This window comes from Apaloderma vittatum, unplaced genomic scaffold (genome assembly GCF_000703405.1).
Source record: "Apaloderma vittatum isolate BGI_N311 unplaced genomic scaffold, ASM70340v1 scaffold4652, whole genome shotgun sequence".
Taxonomy (NCBI): Eukaryota; Metazoa; Chordata; class Aves; order Trogoniformes; family Trogonidae; genus Apaloderma; species Apaloderma vittatum.
In genome coordinates this window covers 94,458-116,251 of record NW_009702936.1, presented here as the reverse complement: position 1 = coordinate 116,251, position 21,794 = coordinate 94,458, and the positions used below count along the sequence as shown (strand labels likewise).

Sequence of the window (21,794 nt, the reverse complement as noted above, 5' to 3'; positions counted from 1 at the left end):
CATCACAGTGCATTAGTTCTTGGTAGATTAGCCTAAAACATTGAGCTTAAAATCAGACTGCATAAATGAGAAGGATTCTTTTTTTCATATGTTATAAACTATAAAGTTAACGAAGGAAGCGCAAATCACAGTTGCCTATGCTAATAGAGCCTTTATGACAGAGCATGGAAATTTCAGCTTTGCTCCTGGGTTACTAAGTTAGAACAATGCCTGGCTGCTTGAATATGTTTGCTTTGTGAGAAGGAAGAGTGTATCAAGTTAGATAGCAGTGATTCCCAGAGCTCTTTTTTTCCCAAAGTAAGATTGCAAATATTAATCTTTTACTTTTTTTTTCAAAAAGATTTATAGCGGAAACGTATTTGCAACAACACTAGATGAATTTATGCCTTCACTGTGAACTCTGGCGACTTGCAAACACTGTTAATGATATAGTTGAGTTAGATGTAAAACATGTTCATGTGTATTTAAAATAATCAAAATGTTCACTCATCAGCTGTTGTTAGAAAAACACTCTATTGTGTGAATCATTTCTAGGAAACAAACTCCATTGTAAATTAACAAAATAATTATGAATATGCGTTTTAAAAAACTTTGAGTAAATTTTATTCCTAAACCTTCGGGCCAGATGTCTACAATTGAAAGAAGATGCAAAGGGCAATATATACTGGGATAAAGTAAAAATTCAATTTTGGGCTAGGGTATTTTACTAAATAGCTGAACCTCTTCATTGTTAAGACTCAAATGTAGGGGAATTGCTCTGAGGGAATGAGTATGCATGATGAAAAAACAGAACACCACAACTGAGCTCCTTAGCATAGGCACCTGACATGCTAAGTATTGCTAAAAGTATTGCACGGGAGACTAAGTATAAGTAGGTCGGTATAATGGCAGCGTTATGAAAGATTTTATTTTCTGTGTGAATAGGCTGTTGCAGGATTGGACTACAGACGCTTGGGATCTCTTAAAACTGAGGGTAACGATCCCAGCCTTTCTAAGTGGCTATAACCCTTCTCCATTTTAATATCTTTAAAACGTGTTTTTATTGAAATTGAAAGGATAAGAATCCAAATCAAAGATATATTTTGCAGTTTTCTTTTTTTTCCCTAGCAAGTCCAAGTAATTTAAAGTTACTTCTCAGTACCTCCGTTCAATTAGTAAAGCATTTTAGAAGATGATGCACAGATTATTTTAAAGGAACTATGAAGAACTCCTGCAAAATAATCTTTGGTTACTTAGGAATTTTTTTAAACTTTGGTTAGTATAAAGTGGCATTATTACAGATCACCATTGAAGAAAAGTGCCTCTGGGCCTTAGCCTGCAAAGACTTAATGCGTGTGCTTATATCTAACCATCCACAGGGCTGCCTTGCACAAACTGAGACTATAACACGGTTTTGAAAGATTGAGGAAAAATAAAATAAGTAGCACAGTTAGAAAGATATGTGTTCCCATGTTCAATCTGTCTATTCCAACAGAGATATTAAGGACAGGAGTCAAACTTGACTGTTCAGTAGAGTTCAAAGCCTAATCACAGGTTTCAGATAAAACCGACACAGCAGCGTTCATGGAAGAGGAAAAAGGCTTGCCAAAGCTTGTTCTACAATACCACATCCAGTCTCGAATGCTCATGCCATTTTTTTTTTTTTTGATCTGCCGAATTTTCATGGCTAAAAAGCATCCCAAGAAGAATCTAATACAAACTTGTCAGTATAAACAAAAAAGCCAGAATAGTTCCTTTCCCACAAGATGTTTCCAAGAAGTTCAAAGTCTGAATTATTTTTGTAACTTAGCAAAATGTCTTTTTGCACCTGAATGCTACACATGAAACCAATTTCCCTGTGCTTTAAAATACATGTTTTTCTGAATAGGCTTTTAGATTTCCATGGTATGTTTCTTAAGTCTATCTTCTGATAGGTATAATGAGCTCACTAAGAATAGACAGTGGAAAAGGTCTTTATAGAAAAGCTTGTGTAAGTCTATAAAGAGTGTATTTAAAGCTCATTTACTTCAACCTTACTTTAAAAAATCAGTAATAACTTTTTGAACTTCATTTAACCTTGATCTTGATACAATTTTTGTTCAGAAGTGTTTCTAGAATGTTTCTGTCTTTCCACTTCCTAAAATTTAATTTCAGGTTTTGGTTTTACTGAAATTGTATTCATATTTTTACACAAATCAATTCTCATTTATTTGTTTTTGAGTTAATTTAAAATGTCCGACTGCATCCATCAGTAGAATTTCAGGAAATAAAATTGAAAATCCATGTTACAGCAAAAATATTGCTTGTGCTCTTGAGATACATATTACTGTGGTTTTTTTTTTCTCAAAGGATCATTCATGTAGCTAGCATTATATATGAATTAAAAATCCTAGTATTTCAATGTATTTTGTAAACATAAGTTTGATTATTGAGGTCTGAAATTCAGTTACTTTTCTAGCTGTTGAAGAAAGGATGTTACATTTATGTTTGATGTTATTTTTGATCTGAATGCTAGGTTCACTCGTATGTATTAGAAATGCAAAGTGAATGTGGCCCGTGCCTTCTTTCTTGTATTGTTTGTCTTTGAATACTGAAGGAATGCCTAGAATGTTATCACACCTGAATGATTACATTCTCTTTTTCTCTTACTCTTAATTGTTATTACTACAGTGATCTACTCTATAAGATCATCTTATTTCTTGCAGATGAATGATGCTATGGGATTTGAATTGCCATGGGTGTATTTTGTCAGTCTCGTCATCTTTGGGTCATTTTTCGTACTAAATCTTGTTCTTGGTGTATTGAGCGGGTAAGCATACACCTTTTTCATCATGAAGGCAGAGTCCTGAATTCAGTTGCTATGAAAACACAGGTTATCTTATACAGGTGAGACTTCATTTGTGATGACATCTCTTAATAAACCCCTATTTTTTCATTTAATTAGAATGCAAACAGTTTCCTGTAGCTATCCTAAATAACACAGACCAAAATCAAGAGTTTAGACGTATCAGAATATATTCATGTCCATACTTGTGGCAAAATTATAAAAAGAACTAATAATCCTTCTGCACTTATTTAAATGCTATTTTAATTCATCTTTTGAGACATGACCTCTACAAGCAAATTTGTATAAGTAAAGAAATTAAGCAACTATTGGTTGATTTTAAAAAAACCAAACCTCAGTAAGCCATGAACATTCAGTGTTGGAACCTACGTGATCTGGCACCTGCAAACAGGACTCTGCTGTTTAATGAATGACTGAATCATAACTTATTTCCTTACATTTTACAGGTAAATGATGCAATAGGATGTGAGTGGCCATGGATCTATTTTGTTAGTCTTATCATCCTTGGCTCATTTTTCGTACTTAACCTGGTTCTTGGTGTACTTAGTGGGTAAGCAGTTGAGTTAACCTTGTGTATGCTACTGCTACTTGTAAGATGGCCTCTGCATTTACTCAAGCTTCTCAGTGATGGCTTTTTTGCATGCACTTGAGATTCTTATGTCATCCTACCAGTGTTTGCTCTTTTGACTGAACTGTGTGGTTCTAGTGGCTGTATCTGTCTGACATCATGCTCACCATGCTTGCCAAAAATACACATCAAATGAGGAACTAATCTCCTTATTCTATAATACTGCAGCAGGGAGAAACATTATTTTACACACAGATGGGTGGTGCACCTGTACATATATTGTCCTCTAGAGTTACAGACAAGTGTCCTTCCTTCTCTGAAAGCCCAACTTTTGCTTTTGTTCAAATATCCATAAGATGATTGAGGGGTTGTTTGTGTTTACCACTCATATTGCAAAATACTTTTAAGGAGTGCCTCAAGATCTGTCTTACAGAAAGAGTACGGCTAGGTTACATTGACACAGCGTCCAATGCTTCCCTTGGCATAGAGCTGTGTACTGCTGGGACAACCTGCACCAGCAAGCTGATGTATTTATCAATAATCTAGTATCAGGTTCATCTACTTGTCCATGAGAGGTTGTCACAACTTTTTGGTGGTTTGTGTACTCCAGATTCCAGCCAAGAACTAAAGTGGTGCCCGCTGTAGCTGTATAATGTGGTTTAAAACCGTGGTTTATGGCAACAGTTCGCAAGATTTTCATCGTACAGAGTCCCCTCATTGAGGCTGCAACTCCATTTCCTTTGCCCATTCCTCGTTTCTAACAGACTTGAGCTTGAGAAATTCCAGTTTGTGGTGAAGTTATTTTTTGGCAAATAAAAGATCCTACTAGCATTTGAATATGAAAAGAAAATTAGTACAATCGTATATATTAGTTTTAAGTTATAGAACAAAGTATATTGTTCTGGCAACTGTAGGCGAGCTGTACCATCCGTGTTAGCCAGCTGGAGAGTCTCTCTTGCATAGAAGGCAGCCTGATGCCGTAGTTGATGGTGTCCTCAGATTGCTGATTGTGTGTGCAGCCCTATTCATGACTGTGCCATATTGTACAGTAGATTTGTGAGGAGTTATATTCCTGGAAATCAGTCAATGAAACAAAATTTCCCATGCTGATATTGATAACTGTGTTACAAGAGCATTTTTATCTGATGACTGGTTTTACAATATGTTTTTAAAAACCATAAGTTATTTCTGTGTGATAGATTACTGTTGCACACAGGCACCTAAGGAAAGCATAGCTTTGCCTTACTGTCAGAATCACCGTACAAAGCAGATGTTTAAAAGAAAATAGATAGTGCTCAGAACACACTGCTGGTTTTTAGATTTAATCTCTTCCTTCCAAAACCTGTGTAGTCTGATTTATACAGTCCGTCAGCTTTGTTTTATTCAGGGACAAATGTGTAAAATGTTGCAAAACTAAGACCCTAGCTTTCATGTCACAGCCACAGGGACAAACAAAATAAGAAAGAGAAGGACAGATAATTGAGTGTAGTGCAAGTGTAATTTTTTTCTTCTTTTGCTACTGTTACCTAACGTTGCTGTGTGACCAGACTTCCCGCTGAAGTCATTAGAGGATTAGGTTTTCACAGTTCCTTCCCCTGGCCCTTAAGAAGGTCATACGCAGCAATTAGTTTTCTTCCTGTCAGGAAGGTCTCCTGTGGTAACAGTTAACTAAACACTCTCCTCTTCCCTCACATGACGCAAATCGTTCCTGGTTTCAGATTTTTATGTTTTTAAAAGAAAATTGTGGGGAAAATAACGCCAGATTTGTTATTTTGTTGCACATATTCATTTCTTCTACTGAAGCCTTGGGAATTGAGAGACACCCTCACAGCTGAGCTTACATTTGATTTAATAACTTTAAAATACTTTATAGTTTGCAACATTATGATATTTGTTGAAATATGGAGTTGTCCCCTTGTCCTTGGGTTCCAGTCTGCAGACAAGAAATCACATGGATTTCTAGCTATTGCTTGATCCTAGAGCTATAATGCTCTTCAGAACCCTTCCTGGCTTGCCTTCAATTGCCAGTAAACAGAAGTGACAATGTCAGGTGTGATGTGAGCTCTCCTTACATTCTTAAAGTCCATAGTTCCTAAATTTATTTTCTGGCACAGTGTCACCTAACTGCAGTGTCACTTGAGTGCTCAGGGTGCTTGATGAATTGTTTGAAACCATATTTGCCCTAAACACGTGGAAGAGCCTTCCTAACACTCCAGTTCTTGGTTTTCTATGGCGAAGAAAATTATGCTAGTGAACTGAGATATGCGGTATATAAATATCACCAGTGACTGACATTGAGAGCGGAATCAGAAAGGAAAAGAGACTATTCCTGAAAGACACCTGTGATACCAAACTAACGTTTGGTGCATCAGAGAAAAAGGCGTCCGAGCATACTTGTTTGAAACTCTGACACGGGCCAGTGTGGAATACTGTTACAGTGATTTATTTTGATAATGAAATGCCATTTCTATATCAATAAGACATATTGTTCACTTATTTTCTATTTAGTCCTACCTGTTGAAATTTTATGGGTAAAAATAATGTACTAGTAACATCTTGTGGATGTGTTTGTATTCCCTGGTAGAAAGTTAATATTTTTCATTCTGAGCCAGGCATTGAATATGTAACACATGCATTCTTTGTTTTTTATTTAAGACTTACTAGCTTTTGCATTTTATGCTCTTCAAACTGTAGCATGAAACTTGGTTTATGAGAGATCTACAAAGAAAGTTAAATTTTACTAAACCCATCAGACTTCAAGAATGCAAAAATTATGCCGACTTACTTGAAAAGCATGGCTTTGCATACAGATTTTGAAAGTGGAATCTGAATGCCTAATACACCTTTTCTATATGAAAGTGGTACTTCCTGTAATACCAAGTTATGCTGTGTACATTTAAATCTGTCTGCTCTTTTGACCTGTTTTCAGTTTTAAAATATTCATGCATTCTCTTTGCACTCCTTTGTTACTCTGTGACCATCTGCCCCTTTGTTTTTCTGTAATGCCTCTTGTGCACTGCATGTTCCGTGTATTTAGATACTGTACAAGGGGATGAGAATGATGATTTGGGAGATCTTTTTTTTTTTTTTAGATCTAGCTGTTTCTGAAGGGTGAGTATTTCCTGGTGATGTGTGTCAGTTTTGGCTGATGAAGGTGGTATTCTTAAAAGTCGAGTTCATATTTTTCAGAGCAGATGTGTAAATTAATAGAAATTATGTATGTGTGGAATGTGCATGTGGTAAATATTTTAATTTCTGCATGGAAGCTGACTGTGGAGATTTTGTTCTAAATATTCCTTTGAATAACAAGAATGGAGAGGATTCGTAGGCTTGAGGCAATTCAGCTTTTTAAAAATACTTTTTTACTCTGTATTAGACACACGTGTTATTCACATTTTTCTCAAAGTGAATTCTCAATTGAAAAGGTATTTCATTTTGCAGAACTCTACCAGTAAAAGCATTCTATAAAAAAATTGCAGGTCAGATTTTAGAAACGTCTCCAGATTCACCTCAGGCTCTTGTTCTACCTCAGAAATTATCAAACCAGTCTCAAAAAAAAGTCTAAAAATGATTCCAGCTCCAGAAATCACCTGTACAAATTGTCCTAGACCCAGCTCTAGAGATGGCCCCAGAAATGGGCCCTAGATTCAGCTGCAGAAAGGGATTGTGCCATGAACACCTCTAGAGCAGATCTAGTAAAGGCCCCTGCAAAGAACTCCAGGAAAGGCTGTAGGAAAAGACTCCAGAGCATGGTCTAAATCCACCTCCAGTAAATAACTGGGCAATTGAACCTCGATCCACCTCTGGAAAAGACCTCAAGAAACGGTCTTAGTCCCACTCTGGGAATGAGTTCTAAAATTAGCCCAAGATCTTTGTCTGGAACGTGCTCTAGAGCCAACTATAGATGTGACTCTAGGAAAGGGTTCTAGTAATTGCTCTTGGTCCAGATTCAGCAGAGGACTCCGAAGAAGGCTGTAGCTCTGGCCCAAGGGCAGACTTAGCAAACAGCTCCTCCCTTCCTATTAGAAAAAAATGACTCTAGATCCAGTTCCAGAAGTGTATGTGGAAATGTGTTTGGAAGCGTGGTTCAAAGCATGTGTCTGTTGGTAATTTCGGCAGAGTGAATTTCTTAGCGCTCTAGCTGAACACCTGGAGCTGTCAGCTGATCTTTCACAAAAAGACTGAATTTTTGAATTCTTTCCGTACTTGGAAGTGCAGAGCAAAATGCTTGCAGCTCTGGAGAGCTGCCACAGTTTACATTCAGGTGTCTGTGCATTTTCATTATCTGGGACTCGCCTGCGTTTTGCTCATTCACATTACAAATTTAAGTTTATATGTGTCTCCAAATAATTGTTTTAGCTCCTAGAAATCACAGGGTGATCATGACACACTCTATTTTGATTACTCTGTCTTTTGAACCAGCAGCAGGGAGAGGGTTCAGTCTCTAAGAGATGCCAGAGCACCTTTTTTTTCCCCCTATGCAAAGATTCCTGTGATAATGATGCAAGGATCAGGCAGTGCATCTCTGGGGCAACTTCATACTTGGTGGAATGCCACAGAAATTGCAAGCAAGGAGCTGCCCAGCAGATCTAGCTCTGTGAAGGATGGTGGACTACCTCAGGAGCCTGCTTTCACATATAGCTTTGGTTATACAGCTGTGTAACATATCCAGGCACATGTGTGTAACAGGCATAAAGTGGACCTGTGTTCTCTGAAGTAATGAAACAATAGGCACAGAAAATGGGAACTGAGGACCGGTCTCCAAATCCAGGATAAAAGATCATTGCATATCATGACTGTTGGTACAAGAGACTATGGGTTGAAATTAGAAAGTTAAGTCAGAAATTATAATGCTAATGTTATTAGAAAGTTAACAAACCTAAACCTTAAGAAGGGAATTGAGAAATACACATTAACCCTGAAAGCACCTTTAGAAGTGTGTTGAAAGTTAAAGTAATTCAGCCATGCATTCAGCATGCATTCATCTGCTCTACTAGGAATAGAGAAAATAATAAATCATAAAACTTCCTAAGTTACTTACCAAGAGGCATGGCTTTTAATGATGCATGATGATCTATTTCTGAAGATAGTCCTTATCATTAGGGGATGGTTTCCACTGGCGGCATTTTCTGCTCAAGGCATTAGTATTTCTTTGCGTAGCCATGGGAACAAATAAGACCTTTCAAACACATTTTATTGAATCTTCCTAAGTTGAATTTATTGTCTCTTAAAGGACACCAAAGCATAAGCTTTGACATGTCCTTACATGCATCCTCCTACATGCAAGTCTTGCAGGTTACTAAGAGAATTTTCCATTTCTTTCTCACAGTAGTATTTGCAGGGTACGTACATAATGATTCAAAAACTTAGGGGTGCATACTCACCCATGCTGCTCTCACAGTGATATCTGTCAGTTAATGTCATTAAAAATATATTGGCACAGATAAGCTTATACACGTAAGAACTGTTGTCTACATTACATATGGAAAAAATCATAGAAAAAGATATTTGAATAATGATGCACCAAATAGAAAATGGCAGTGAACTGTCATCCATAGTCTTTCAGCAAAAGGGAGAGGAACTAGTTTTGACAGTGTTCCTTTTCACAGCAGAGGGAAGGCTTAGTTAAAAAGAAAGTAAATAAAAAATTAAGAGTAAAGACTTAACTCCCTCATGTAGATAAACAGATTATACATTCAATATGACCTAAAGCAGATTCTTTCAATTCTGTGTGGCTGGTAAAACTCAGAGACAAGTAGATACGAAACAATGAAATATCCTTAATTGATCCAATTTACTAATAATAAACAATCAGCGAACACTTCCAGCTGTATACAGCTTAACTCTAGCCAACTGCTTTAGACAGAGATCACTAAAATTAATGAGCGTAGTTCAATACTCTTAATAAGAGCTTGAAGGGAAATTATTTTATTTCAGTCCTGTTTGAGCTTACCACACCAAGGCTTCTTAAGGATTAATCTTGTGAGATGCTTGCTGATGTTGACAGTGCACATCAGGGTGGTGGGGTGAGTGGGCTCTGGGCTGTGTCCTGCGCCCAGTACTGCCAGTTCTTCCTCCAAGAAATGTAGTGTGTCCCGAGCCAAACGGGTCTCTACCCAGGACAGGATGAGAAGATCTTAATATGCACATAAAATAACAGCCTGATACATCAGGCTCTGTCAAATCGTTCCCTGTCTTACTGCTCCCACAGATGATCCCATTGCATTCACGTGTGCGCTGGTGCAATAAAGCCATGCACACCCGCTGCTATGCAGGTGTACTGGAGCTGCTGAGTATACATTTTGTCAATTGCTAACAAACTATATAGAAATAACTATGGGATGGTAATACCAGTTTGCATTTCTCCATCAAGAACCCAGTGTTCTTTGCTCAAGGAAAATTTTTGCTAAATTTTGTTGTGCTGCAGAAATAACTCTATAGTGTTAGGTTTATGTGTTTTCCTTATTTCTAAAAGAAGGGGTAACAATCATACATACACATCTCCAGTAATTAAAGATGTGATGTTGCATAACCTTTTTTATGTCTCTACATCTGTTATATTACACCCAGCTGTGAGCTGTTGCCTCTGCTTATCTGTACAGTTTAAGCAGTTTGAGCTTTCTTGGACTGGGTTCTGCTAATTTGTTGGTTGGTATGGTTACTGCTGTGAGAAGCCTCTTCTGTGAGTCTGGTGGCCGACACTGTACTCCTGTGAGTGCATTTTGGTTATTGTGACTGTTCTCTGTGAATAAACGAGACTCTAGGATGTCTGGGTGACAGTTCCACATATAGCATTAGCATAACACTTTCCACGTACCAGACCCTGTGTGCAGCAAGTTGCACGCTGCAGCAGATGAATTTTCTCCATGTGTTTGCAGTGGGGCAGAAGGGGAGTAACGTGGCCAATGAAGAACTAGTGTCCTGGTTTATGCTCAGCCATTAAAGGCAACTATTTCCTGTCATCAGTGCCTGGTGATGCACAGGAGACACAGCAACACTCGTGTTGCTGCACAAGCCTCCTTATGAGAAGTGTCTAGCCTTTAGCATGGAAGAATTTTCAGCTGAGAGACCGGTATAGGTATATCCTTAGTTAAGTTTAGAATTGCAGAGAGGAGGGAGAGTATTCCAGATACTAACTTTTAAGCAAATTGTCATCTTAAGATTTTTGGTTAATGTGACCCTGCCTCAAAATAAGGTGAGAATCAGAGAGCTGTAGTTGAGGCCTGGGAGGTACCTCCTGCTGCCATCTCCACCCTGTTGCATGAAGCCATTCCCAGCAGATGCATACCAGCAGGAGTTACTTCACTCTGTTGAAGGAAGAAAAAACTGACGTGAAAATCATTGCCTCAAACTACCAAAGCATGAACTCGGAACACGCATTTTATATGCTTCTGCCTCAGCAAGCATTGATGATGGTTCTGCGTCTAAACAGAGAGCTGAGATCATCTTTCTGCAAGGAGACAAGGAACTTTTGGGCAGTAGAAGTAAAACTTGCATTTTATATAGTGTCTTATTTGTCACTAAAAGAAGTTAGATTAGGAAGGTAAGTTTACATATAATGCTTTATTTTGCAAGTGGTATCTCCTTTCTGCTGCAGGTGCAATTAACTGAGTCACGTACACTATGGCTGCAGTTTGAAGCTTTATTCAGTTTAGAGGATTGCCATGTGCTGCAATTTTTAGTCATATTTAACTAGATTAAATTAGGCTGGCTAGGGCTGGGCTGTCTGATTTATTTGCATTTGCAGTGAAATCAAAAACTGAATTGCTTCCATCTAGGTGGCAATAGACTGTTTTGAAGAAAAAGTATTTTTGAAGGCAAACAGGTAATTATACAAAGTATTGTTATACAAGTTATGCAGGTCAGCTTTATAAGATTCTTCCAAAATGGAGATTTGAAAAAAAAAAAATTTCTAGCCCTGATAGTCTGAAGTCTTAATTTTGAAGCATATTATACTTTAAAATATGAGACAGCAGTAAGCTTGACTTTTTCTAGATGTTGAAATTAGGACAAAAATATATTTCTTGAATCCTACACTTTACAAAAATTACTTAAATCTACTTTATTTTTAAGCTGAAATTTTACAGGCAATAGGCCTCGTTTTTATTACACACATGCTGGTGTCAAATCAAAGGAGATCCTCAAGATTTTTCAGTGTGCAACTTAGATGGAGACTAATTCAAATGACGTTTTAGTGGAGAGACCCTTATGAGTGCTGTCATGGCCACGACAGCTCTTGGAATATAATTTTTGTTGGTTTAGTCAATGAGCAGCACACCCCCCACAATATACTCTTTCAAATGCCGGATCCAGGTAATTTTATCAAACTCGAATGAAATATGTATTTTGAAGTTAACTCTTGGCAGCAGCGTTTGTGAACCCAAATATTTACAGACCTCTAAGTCCACTTACGGCAATTAATGTGCCACTTCCTAAGCCTGTCGACTTCCGAGGCTTCTGGACTGAGCGCTGGGTTGATGACAGTCAGGGAGGCCAGCTCAGGTCATTAGTCTAACCACGTCAGTACCTATATGCTGCCTACATAGCTGAAAGCTTTTTCTTTCTGCCCTGGACTCAGCCTACGCTCTCCATAGCCGTGAAATGCTGCACAGGCAGCTGTCGTATTCCTCCTTCCAGGAGATCAGCCAATGTCTATGTATCTTTGTCTAAATATTGAAATATCTTGTCTAAATGTCTTTGTCAGAAGCTTTAAAGAGCCAGTGTCTCTCCCTCATCTCACCCCATCATCTTTTCCAAGTGCCTTCTTGTTTCTTGGAAAAAAAAAAAGCTTTTGTTCTGCTAACAGGAATTGTGTTACATTGCAGTTCCATTTAATACCAGTTTTTAATCTGTGGTATTTCAGTAAAGGGAACACACACATATGTGTGTCTGAGAGATGTCACTTCAGTGTGATTATGATAGAAAAAAAATACCATGGAGCCAGATTTCTACCTCCCCTAAAGAAAATGAAGCCTTCTTTACAGTCAGATTTTAAAAAGAAAAGTAAAAGTTTTAAATATCATGGAAATGAAGCACCACTGCATCTCCCCTTACTGATGAATTGCAGCGGCATTTAACAAGATACCCGACTTCTGTGCTGCATTAAAGGGAAATGTCATAGTTGTGTATATAAAAAAACCCTATATTTAATTCTCTACATGCAGCCATTTTAATGTAAGGTCAAAGTTAAAAGGTGATTCAGTCATGAGTGAAGGGCTGTTGACAGTATCAGCCTTGCCAACTGTTTTGTTTAAAAAGATTTCTTTCACTTCGTTCCATATAATGGCACCTTTTATATTACTGGACACTCCCCCCCCCCTTCCCCCCATCCTTCGCTCTGATGAAGAACGGCCAGAGGACTTGTCTGAACAAAATACAAATGCTAGCAAGACCTATTACTTCTGATTTCATACTATGCCATGATAGGTCTTTTTTTTTCAAAAGAAGGCGCTGCCTATGGAATGAGAGTTACTACTATATTGCTTCAATCAGATGTAAAGAACGGTCTCTTTGATACCCTTTCTGAGACAATCTGAAACCCAGCATTCCATAAACCAAACTATTTCTTACAGGCTTGTGACATCTTCTGCCATGACAGTGGAATAACTTTGCTTTTTTTTCTTTTTTTCTTTTAAGAAACAGTTCTCCCTCAGAGAAATGTGTTGATCTCTCTCTTTCATGAGCACTTTTGTGTAGAGATGGCCTTTTCGAGGACCTCGTCCTTGGATGCTAGGTGAAGGGTAGCAAATGCAAAGCAAGCACGGGCATTCTTCAGCTTCATTACAGTGCCATCAGATGGAACAGGATCATTTCCACATGCCAAACTGAGTGTTTGAATTAAGTCCTCAACTGTAAAAGGTGTAGCGCCTGCCTCTTAGCTTTTGCAACAGAAAGCCTTCTAGCTTCTGCAGTATTACATGAAAAAATACGAAATCTCTGTGGTTGCACGTCAAGAGTTTAACTATTAAATTTACTGATGCCAGAGCAGAGATTCAGTGTTGTAGAAGATGTGATTGAAAACTGCAAATGAAACAAAAAAAAACCAAACCACAAACTGAAACCTAGAGAGATTATGTCTTTGGAATTTTAAATAAGTAATGTCTGACCCTGAGCTGAAATACTATGTAAAAGAGTTATGAGACTTTCTATTATTCTGCTGTAATTTGTTAGCAGGGCAACTGTATATAGATAATTGTGTTCATCTTGTTAAAACATTTCTTACATTAATTTCCTAGTATTTTTCCATTTGAAAGAGTGCATTAATAAGAGTGCATTAATAAGTTTTCCCTTGAGAGTGTATTAATTAGGGAGTATTTTCAAGTTAAAGTCCACAACAAATAAAGGCGTTGCAAATGCATAGTAAATTAAATTACTATAGCCATTTTTAGGTTTAATAGTTACAATACAGTTCAAAAGATGCTTACCTACCCCTAATCATATGTAGTGATACTCAGGTGAACTGGAAAATGTTTCTAGAGCAGGGAGTTACAGGCTTGGAGCTGTGTATCACACTAAATGCTGTAATAATGTTGGCATATGAAATGTCATGGTGCAAGAATTTACTTGATAATTGTCTTGAGTAATATATCATTAAGGGAATCACACATTCATGGGGTAGTTTGGGTTGGAAGAGACTTTAGTAGGCCATTTTATTCAACTTCCTTCTCAAAGAGCGTGACTTAATTAACTTAATTTTCATTACAAGGTAATTTAAGGATTGACCCAAATCTCAGTCTAAGCTTGGCATACAGTCTTGAGATTGGGGCAATGAGACAGAGGATTCAATTTATATGAAAGGACGATTTTTGATCTGTGAGAACAGGATTTCTAGGTTCTGTTACAGCAAGCAAAAGGGTGAAACATCTGGATCTCAAACAGCACAGATGTCGATGCGTGATGTAGTTGAGAGACAGCTTATTAGTTGGATTTCCATGAACTATGCACTGAAGTAAGTGTGCTTGGATGCAGCCAATAAACCGTGGCTGGAAGAGGAAGGAATTTAGAACTAGCTGCAAGAATTTTCTCTTCACTGAAACTAGTGCTCAACTCTCTGAAATCACTTTGTTACTGCAAATCAATTTCACTTTGTAGCCATTAGATAAAACTTGTTTTAAAATCTGTGTAGAAGAGCACATAACTAAATGGAGTTGTGTGGAGGGGTGTCTCTTCCCATCTGGGAAGAGTCAAGAATACTGCTTAATTTTCAGTTAAGTTTCAATTGGAGCTCTGGAAGTTTTGATAGGGATTTGCCATGACTTCTTTGCACCACTGTCTTGTTTTCAAAGAAGCTTCCAAATTTCAGTGTACTTTATTTGGTTCATTTTCTATGTCAGTGTACTATTCTGCAGTTTCAAGACATAGGTCAAAATGCCTGGGAATTTGACAATCAGTACTTTTTCTTCTGCTTTATCTGAATTTGATAGAGAATTTTCCAAGGAAAGAGAAAAAGCCAAGGCCCGAGGGGACTTTCAGAAGCTACGTGAAAAACAGCAGCTTGAAGAAGATCTGAAGGGATATTTAGACTGGATTACGCAGGCAGAAGACATTGACCCTGAGAATGATGAAGAGGTTGATGAGGAAGGCAAGCGGAACAGTACGTGTTCTTTACTACTTCTATGTGGGACAGTTTGACTGCTTCTAAGGGTGTTACACTGGGGTGAACGCAGCCTATCTAATGTTACTTTATGATTTCCAGGGTGCAGAAGTGTTTGTTAGCAAAGCAGTTACGTCTATTATATATTGATAGTTAGTCAAGGAAGATAATTCAGAACCTTACGACAAAATTCTGTTCCAAGATGTCCCTGTAAAAATTATTGTCTGTGCTCAGTCATTATCGAGACCTAACAACTGCTTTATTTGTATTCTGTAAAAAGTTAGTGCTTACAAGCTACGTGCCATCATAAATCCGTAATCAAGAAGAATATGTGTTTGCTTGTAAGTTCATGCAGGAGAAATAATAATATAAAAAACTTCAAAACTATGACCAAAAGGACAGTCAAGAAATAATCTTGTCCTAATAATGGAGATTTTTGTGAGTTTGGAAGCAGGGAAATGGCATTCTGGATTTTTCTGATGTTCGAGAAAACTTTTTTTTTTTTTTTACTACGTACATTAACTGAATGTGAAATAAATGAAATCTTATGGGATTTTTGTTCAATGCTAAGAAATACAGTTATCACTTATTTGCAATGTCTTTATTTGACAGTACTGTACAGTGTATTATGGGAAGGTAGTGGCAGCAGCAGCCCTATAGTGCTTCTGGCTTGAGTACTAACAGAAAGGGACGAAAGTTACCTTCATCATATTGCAAGAGCTGTGAAAGTTATAATCGATTTGTCTATGTCAGAAATTTCAAGTAACTTCAGTATTTTAATCTCATAATTTAGTAGAGATTATTTTAATGTCTTAGACTTGCTGGATGTAAATAAGAACATGGATTCAGGATGTGGTTTATGATTTATTACTAAGCATAAAATTGAAGCCCAGATTTCCATATATATATATATATATGTACACTAATGCTAAATAGCACCTTGTTATTCATTTGATACTCTGGAAAGTCATGGTATTTATTCAGTTAGATACCATTGAGTATATCTAAGAAAATCTAACTGCAGGTAGTTTGTCAAAGGCAACTCCCAGTATTATTTTCTGTGTTGAAATAATATATTATTACTGTTCTTTTTCTTCTAGTGCTGCTAATTTATTGTGAACTGTTGTTTTAAAGCATAGTGCTTTTAATCAGTAGTAAAACAGTGAAAATTACATGGTTTAATAGTGAGGTATCTGTTTTAAAACTTATCTCTGCATTGCATAGGGTTAATTTTCTTTACGTCTTGAAGTTTCTGAGTTTCAGAATTTTACTAGTCCTTTAGTTTGCAATAAAAGGAGGGTAAGAATCTATGTTACTGACTGGAATGAAATGATAATTTTATGAGAGGCCAGAAGGCAACTTGTGGGTTGATGTTGATACCAGTATCACCCAGAAGGGAGTAATTTATATCTATGTGAAAGTCTGTAGCACCAACATAGCGTTTATCTGAAGCAGAGAAAAAAGCCAAAGAATTCACTATACTTGGTTATTGCTACTAATTGTGTGTGGCAGGAATATGTAAACTGTGGGCTTAAGTAGCAGCATAAAATCCTAAAACTGAGAGGTAAAAGACTGCACATTTTATGGAGTAAATGCACTTTGTACCGGAGTGCCGTGCAGTTGTAGGTGGTGCTGGATTTGCCCAGAGCCTTGGACAGACGTGCTGCTCTCAGCTGTGGTGCTGGTGGACTTTGGGTTTTCTGTTTGTACATATCTGTAGCTCATAGTGGGCACTTATTCAGTGCTGTTGAAGGACTGAAGATCTTTTAGCTGCTAGAATTGTAAATACGCTTTTACTTGAGTACAAGTCATTTCAAGTCAAGTCATTTATTATGAACCGATAGCTAGTTACACTGAAGTCAATGAAGAAACTTCCATTGGCTTTGAGGCATTGCCAGTTGAGCTCAAAATGCAAAAAATCAGTGAGAGATGAGGGATTTACCTCTGAATAGTTAGGCTGCCGGTAATTTCGATTTGTTTTGCTTAACATTGCTTGTGTTGTGTGTGGACACATTTTTATTTTTTGCGTTGCAACTGCTGCCACCTACTGTGTAAATGCTGGGATTACGCGTGCTTAACGCGAAGGGGTTACACTGGCTGACTTAATGGAGGAGAAGAAGAAAAGCAGACTTGGTTGCTTTGGCCGTTCTTCCAATAAACATGGTAAAACGTGTTCCGATTTGCAGTTGAACTTTGTTTTTTGCCAATACTGCATTTGATGCGTTGGCTTTTGAAAGCACATACTTTGTGCGTTTTCTCTGACAAAGACTTCAGCACGTCGACCCTCCTGCATGTGGTTCTGCTGATTTAAGTGCATGTTTGAAATAGGCTGGTGCTGCAGTGCTCTGCCTTCTTAAAGCATAGTCTTTAATTTGTTTAAATTTCCACTGAAGTGCCTTTGTCTGTGACTGCTCTTGTTGAAGCATAGGCTTTCTTTTTCAGAAGTTGGTTAAACCGGATTAAAAAAAAGGTAATTGAAATTAAAGGGTGGAGAAACTGGTCAAAGTATTTTACAGGCCTTATAATGCATCACAGTGTAAGCTTAGAGCAGTGTGATGATATTTACTATATTTATAATATTTTAATGTATCAAAGCATAGCAAACTTTTGCCATGTCTCCTCTTATTACCAATGGTTTTTTTTCCCATAATTTGTTTTATTCAATTTATTTCACACCTACAATGGAGATGGACAGAGGTTTTGGAGTATGGCAGTTATTTTCAAATTTGCAGTCTTTTAATACTGGCAAACATACTGAAAACTGTAATAATTAGGAGACCTAGTTTTAATCCGACCTACAACAAAACTTCTGGATCAACTGAATTCCTTGCTGTCCTAAGAATACCTGTGGTGGCCCAGACTGAGGCTGACAGATCTGATGCAGTTGCTTTAGAGAATGCAGATTGTTGTGACAGAAATTGCTAGGACCTGATGGGCTTATTTTCTACAAATACTGATTCTACTTGAAGTTATTTGTGTAACTATCTAATAGCTCACACAGCTTTTACGGGCTACAATAATTTTCCTATTAAAATTGCTGAAAGACAGTGGTTGCAGTTTTACTTGGGATATGTGTTTCAACATTGCTTTTCAACTAGCCGGCTGAGGTTCTCATCTCAGTCATCAAGCAGCGCAGAACTGGCTGAAAAGTTGCTGTCATCTGCTGGTCGCAAATGCAGTCTTGCTCAGCTAGTCAAGCAAGACCTGACCTGGCTAGTCAGAAGCATTCTGAAGCACATGTACACTGACTTGGTTTCATTGGATTTTTGCAGGGCAAGTATATTTTTTATGAGTAGGATTTTTCCAAATTGTAAACTAGTGGCCTAAGTCTCTATTTTTTTCTATATTTGTGAGACTATTGTGCTGATCTGAGTAGCTCAAACTTTGACTACTATTGGATTAGAAATACCACCTTAGTTTTTTTTCTTTGTATTACCTCTGCTTTTATTCCTATTAAAAGCACCACATCTGAGATTATACAACATTCATAGTGTCATCCTTCAGACTGGAAGTGGTTGGTTCAGTGGTACTTCTGTAATGAAGACTGGTTATTTCGCTCTCCTTCCACTGCTGTGCAACCATTCAACCTTTATACTGAGTTTCCATAGGCTGCCTGGAAAAAGAGAGAGCCTATAAAAGTGATTGTTGATAGTATCAACATTAAATCTTCACTATGAGAACGGATACCTCGTTACAGTATCATGTAGAGCATCTTCCAAGCAACCCCTCCTTAAACTGAATTTACCCTGAGGAGCTTCACAGTCAGAGTAGGTAGTACGACTTCCTTCTGATATGTTTTCTGGGCACACAGCAGACTTACTTAGGAAAATTTGAGTTGAATTTGCAATGATAATGTTGCGTTTTTGTGGTTTTTTTGTTTGTTTTTTCCTGTTTGACTATTTCAAGGATTTGGTGTATTCAGAAAAATCTCTGTACTAATTTGAAAAAGTATTAGGAGAATTTTGGAGCTCATAGAACTGGTTGTATGTTGCTAGCAGACAGAAGATGACCGCTTTGCAAGGTTGACCTAAACTTTGTCGGTATAGTACCTTCTTAGATAATTGTAGGTTTTTCTCTAGTAGCTGTTACTGGTTATCTGATGAGCTGTGCAGATCATTCCACTTCTGCAGCTCTTTCTCTTCAGCACATGTAACCAGAAAACTGCCCAAGGTGCATCACTGTGGAAATGAGATCAGCTTGGTTGAAGTTGAACTAGATTAAAATATTAATTATATACTTTCTAGAGGAAAACATTTCCCACAATCATATTTTTCACCACAATTCAATAATTCAGTGTGTAATTTAACCTGTTTCTGGATTCTATAGCGACACTACATTATAGTATCATAGGATTATGGAATTTAGTTCTTCCAACCCCAGCGGGCTAGGACGTGCCAGCGCTGATGGACGCTGCCTTGCTCTGAGCTATGTGTTAGTTATATTGTGTCCTGGAGTGGAATTTGAAATCTCTGCTTCAAAATCTGAAAACTATTTATTTAGAGTAAATAGTGAGCATTATAACATGAGGAAAACAATCTATTTTCTTATCCACAGAAATAAAACGTAGTAGTTGATGTATTTGACCCATTTTCTGTATACTCGGGAAAGTATTAAGTATTAAGCTGCATGGTATCTGGGTTGTTTATATTGCCTAATGCAAGCATTCTTTCATTTGAAAACAGTTACAGTAATTGAAGAGAGCTGATATTACCTAGAAATCTAGATAATCTTTCCAGAAGAATGACGGTAAAAAAAAAGGATGAAAAGTGAGTAAAGAATAGGGTATCTTCCTCTGAATGCTGGAGTACCAGTTAAAGGTCTCAAAGCTGGCCTTATTGAGATTGGAGGGTCTTCCAAAAGTTCATTGTGTGCTGTACTTTGCCCATTGAACACGGCCCTTAAAAAGCTGCGCTGATGAAATTGAGTCTTTTCAAGACTTGCCAGGTTGCTTGCATTAGTGAGAGTGGATGTGGTGACGTTGCTGTTTTTTTCTGTCTAGAGATGTAATGACTTGCTAGCGTTGCTGGAGCTAGACTTCCACGTGGTGCCTTTCTCAGTACTTCTGTTAAGTTCTTTAATTTGGCATATAAATTGAAGGATAATGATAGCTGAGTTTCTAATTCAAACTGAACTGACTATAGTTCTCCTTTGCCTCTTCTGTTTCGGTAACACAGCACCTACAAGTCACTAACAGAGCAATACCCTGATCTGAAATAGAGTGGAACATTCTGGCTGTATTTAATAACTAGCAAAACTGCATTGACTTCAATAGGGACAAAGGTTTTTTTCTTTGGTATTTTGATTTTTTTTTTTGCAGATGCGTTCAAAAAGGCTGGAATTTCTTAGTGGATTAACACAGCAAGTCTGGGATTATATTACTTTACCCTTATTCTTTTTAAAAATCGTGTAGCATTTATTGGAAAAATAGCATTCGTGTGACACTTTTTAATGAGAAACTGGAATCTAGATCCAGTTCTAGGTCAAAACAGAAGAACCTTGGGAAAGAAGATTTCGCTGCGCTTACTGCCTGAAGAGCTGTGTTTGTTCAAACACCTGCTTGGACATTTTGGATCTTTTTTTGTTATTCCAACTCTGTGCCTAACATTTCCTGTAATGGTGACTTAGATTTATGAGGGCAGATTCTCAGCTGTTGCAAATAACAGCCGAGCATCCAGCCTGCATAGACCTGCCAGTCTCTCAAGCTGGGTACTGTAGGTGGGCGCGGAAACCAAACTACCATTTACCACTTCCATCTAGCACTGTGTCAGTGTTCAGACAAATAGAGCCTGTGCAGAGAAACTCTTACTAACAGTTCTCATTTTATTCCTGATCTGTGGACAAATCAAAAAATTCAGGGCTTGATTCTCTAGTCTCACTTGATTTGTGTGTGATGAAGCCTGCTTTAAGGCTCTTTAAGCTTTTATTCTACCAAAGTTGTGGGACGTAGCTAACAGAAACAGACATTGTAGCCCCTCTGCCTTCGTGCTCCCAGCCTACAGGCCTTGGCATAAACCCTTCCCAACAAGATGAAAGAGATAAACAAGTAAACCAAACAAGAAAACCATCAAAACAGCAGAAGGTACAACCCAGAATACCTTTAAGATACTCTGTTTTCTTTTGTTCTTGCTCTTCTATAGTAATTTCAGTGAATCTTCTACCTCTAATTTTTTTCCTGCTTTATTTCTACTGTAACCAGTGGCATAAATTTTACACTTTTCTTGTTCCTGAGGTTTTCATTTTGTGCTTGCTTTGCAGACATGAAAGTAGTGTTCTCCCCTAGAAAATACTAATAATTTTGCTATTCATCATTTCCTAGTACCTTTTGACATAAGTTGTCCTCCCTCTAGATTTCAGTTGAAGATATGCGGCGATGACCAATCTGCAAATGAGTTTTGCCTAAAAAACCCCATTGACTATAATCACTGACTATTCAGTAATGATCTGCTATATGTGCAGGAATTCACTGTGTAGCAAATGGAGTAATCCCCTGTTTATTAGTAGTGATGCTCACCATCCCTTGCAGTACCCATTCTGCCATTGCCAGTGCTCCTTTGAGCCTACTCATGTGGTATTTACAGGGACAATTACTTTCTAACGTATTGTCTTTGTAATTTATAATGGAAGTAAAAGTGCAGAGTAGTCTGTATGAACAGAGTGTGAGTTGCTATTTTCAGAAGAATGTTGATGGTTCTTGGAATTAGCGAGCATGCGAATAATGCTTAAACTGATAAGTGCCTCCAGAGTGTTAACAGAACACTTCTCAAATGAGAGGTCACAAAATAAAGCTCAGATTGATTCCTTTACTAGAG

At 37.6% G+C, this 21,794-nt stretch overlaps 1 protein-coding gene across 1 annotated transcript in view; it reads left to right on the top strand.

Annotated features, from left to right (window-relative positions):
• CACNA1D (calcium channel, voltage-dependent, L type, alpha 1D subunit) overlaps nucleotides 1–21,794 on the top strand; it is a 173,541-nt gene that overhangs the window by 74,726 nt on the left and 77,021 nt on the right. The window contains 2 exon segments of the mRNA XM_009864410.1: nucleotides 3,271–3,374; nucleotides 14,816–14,985. Coding sequence (XP_009862712.1) covers nucleotides 3,271–3,374; nucleotides 14,816–14,985 — 274 coding nt within the window.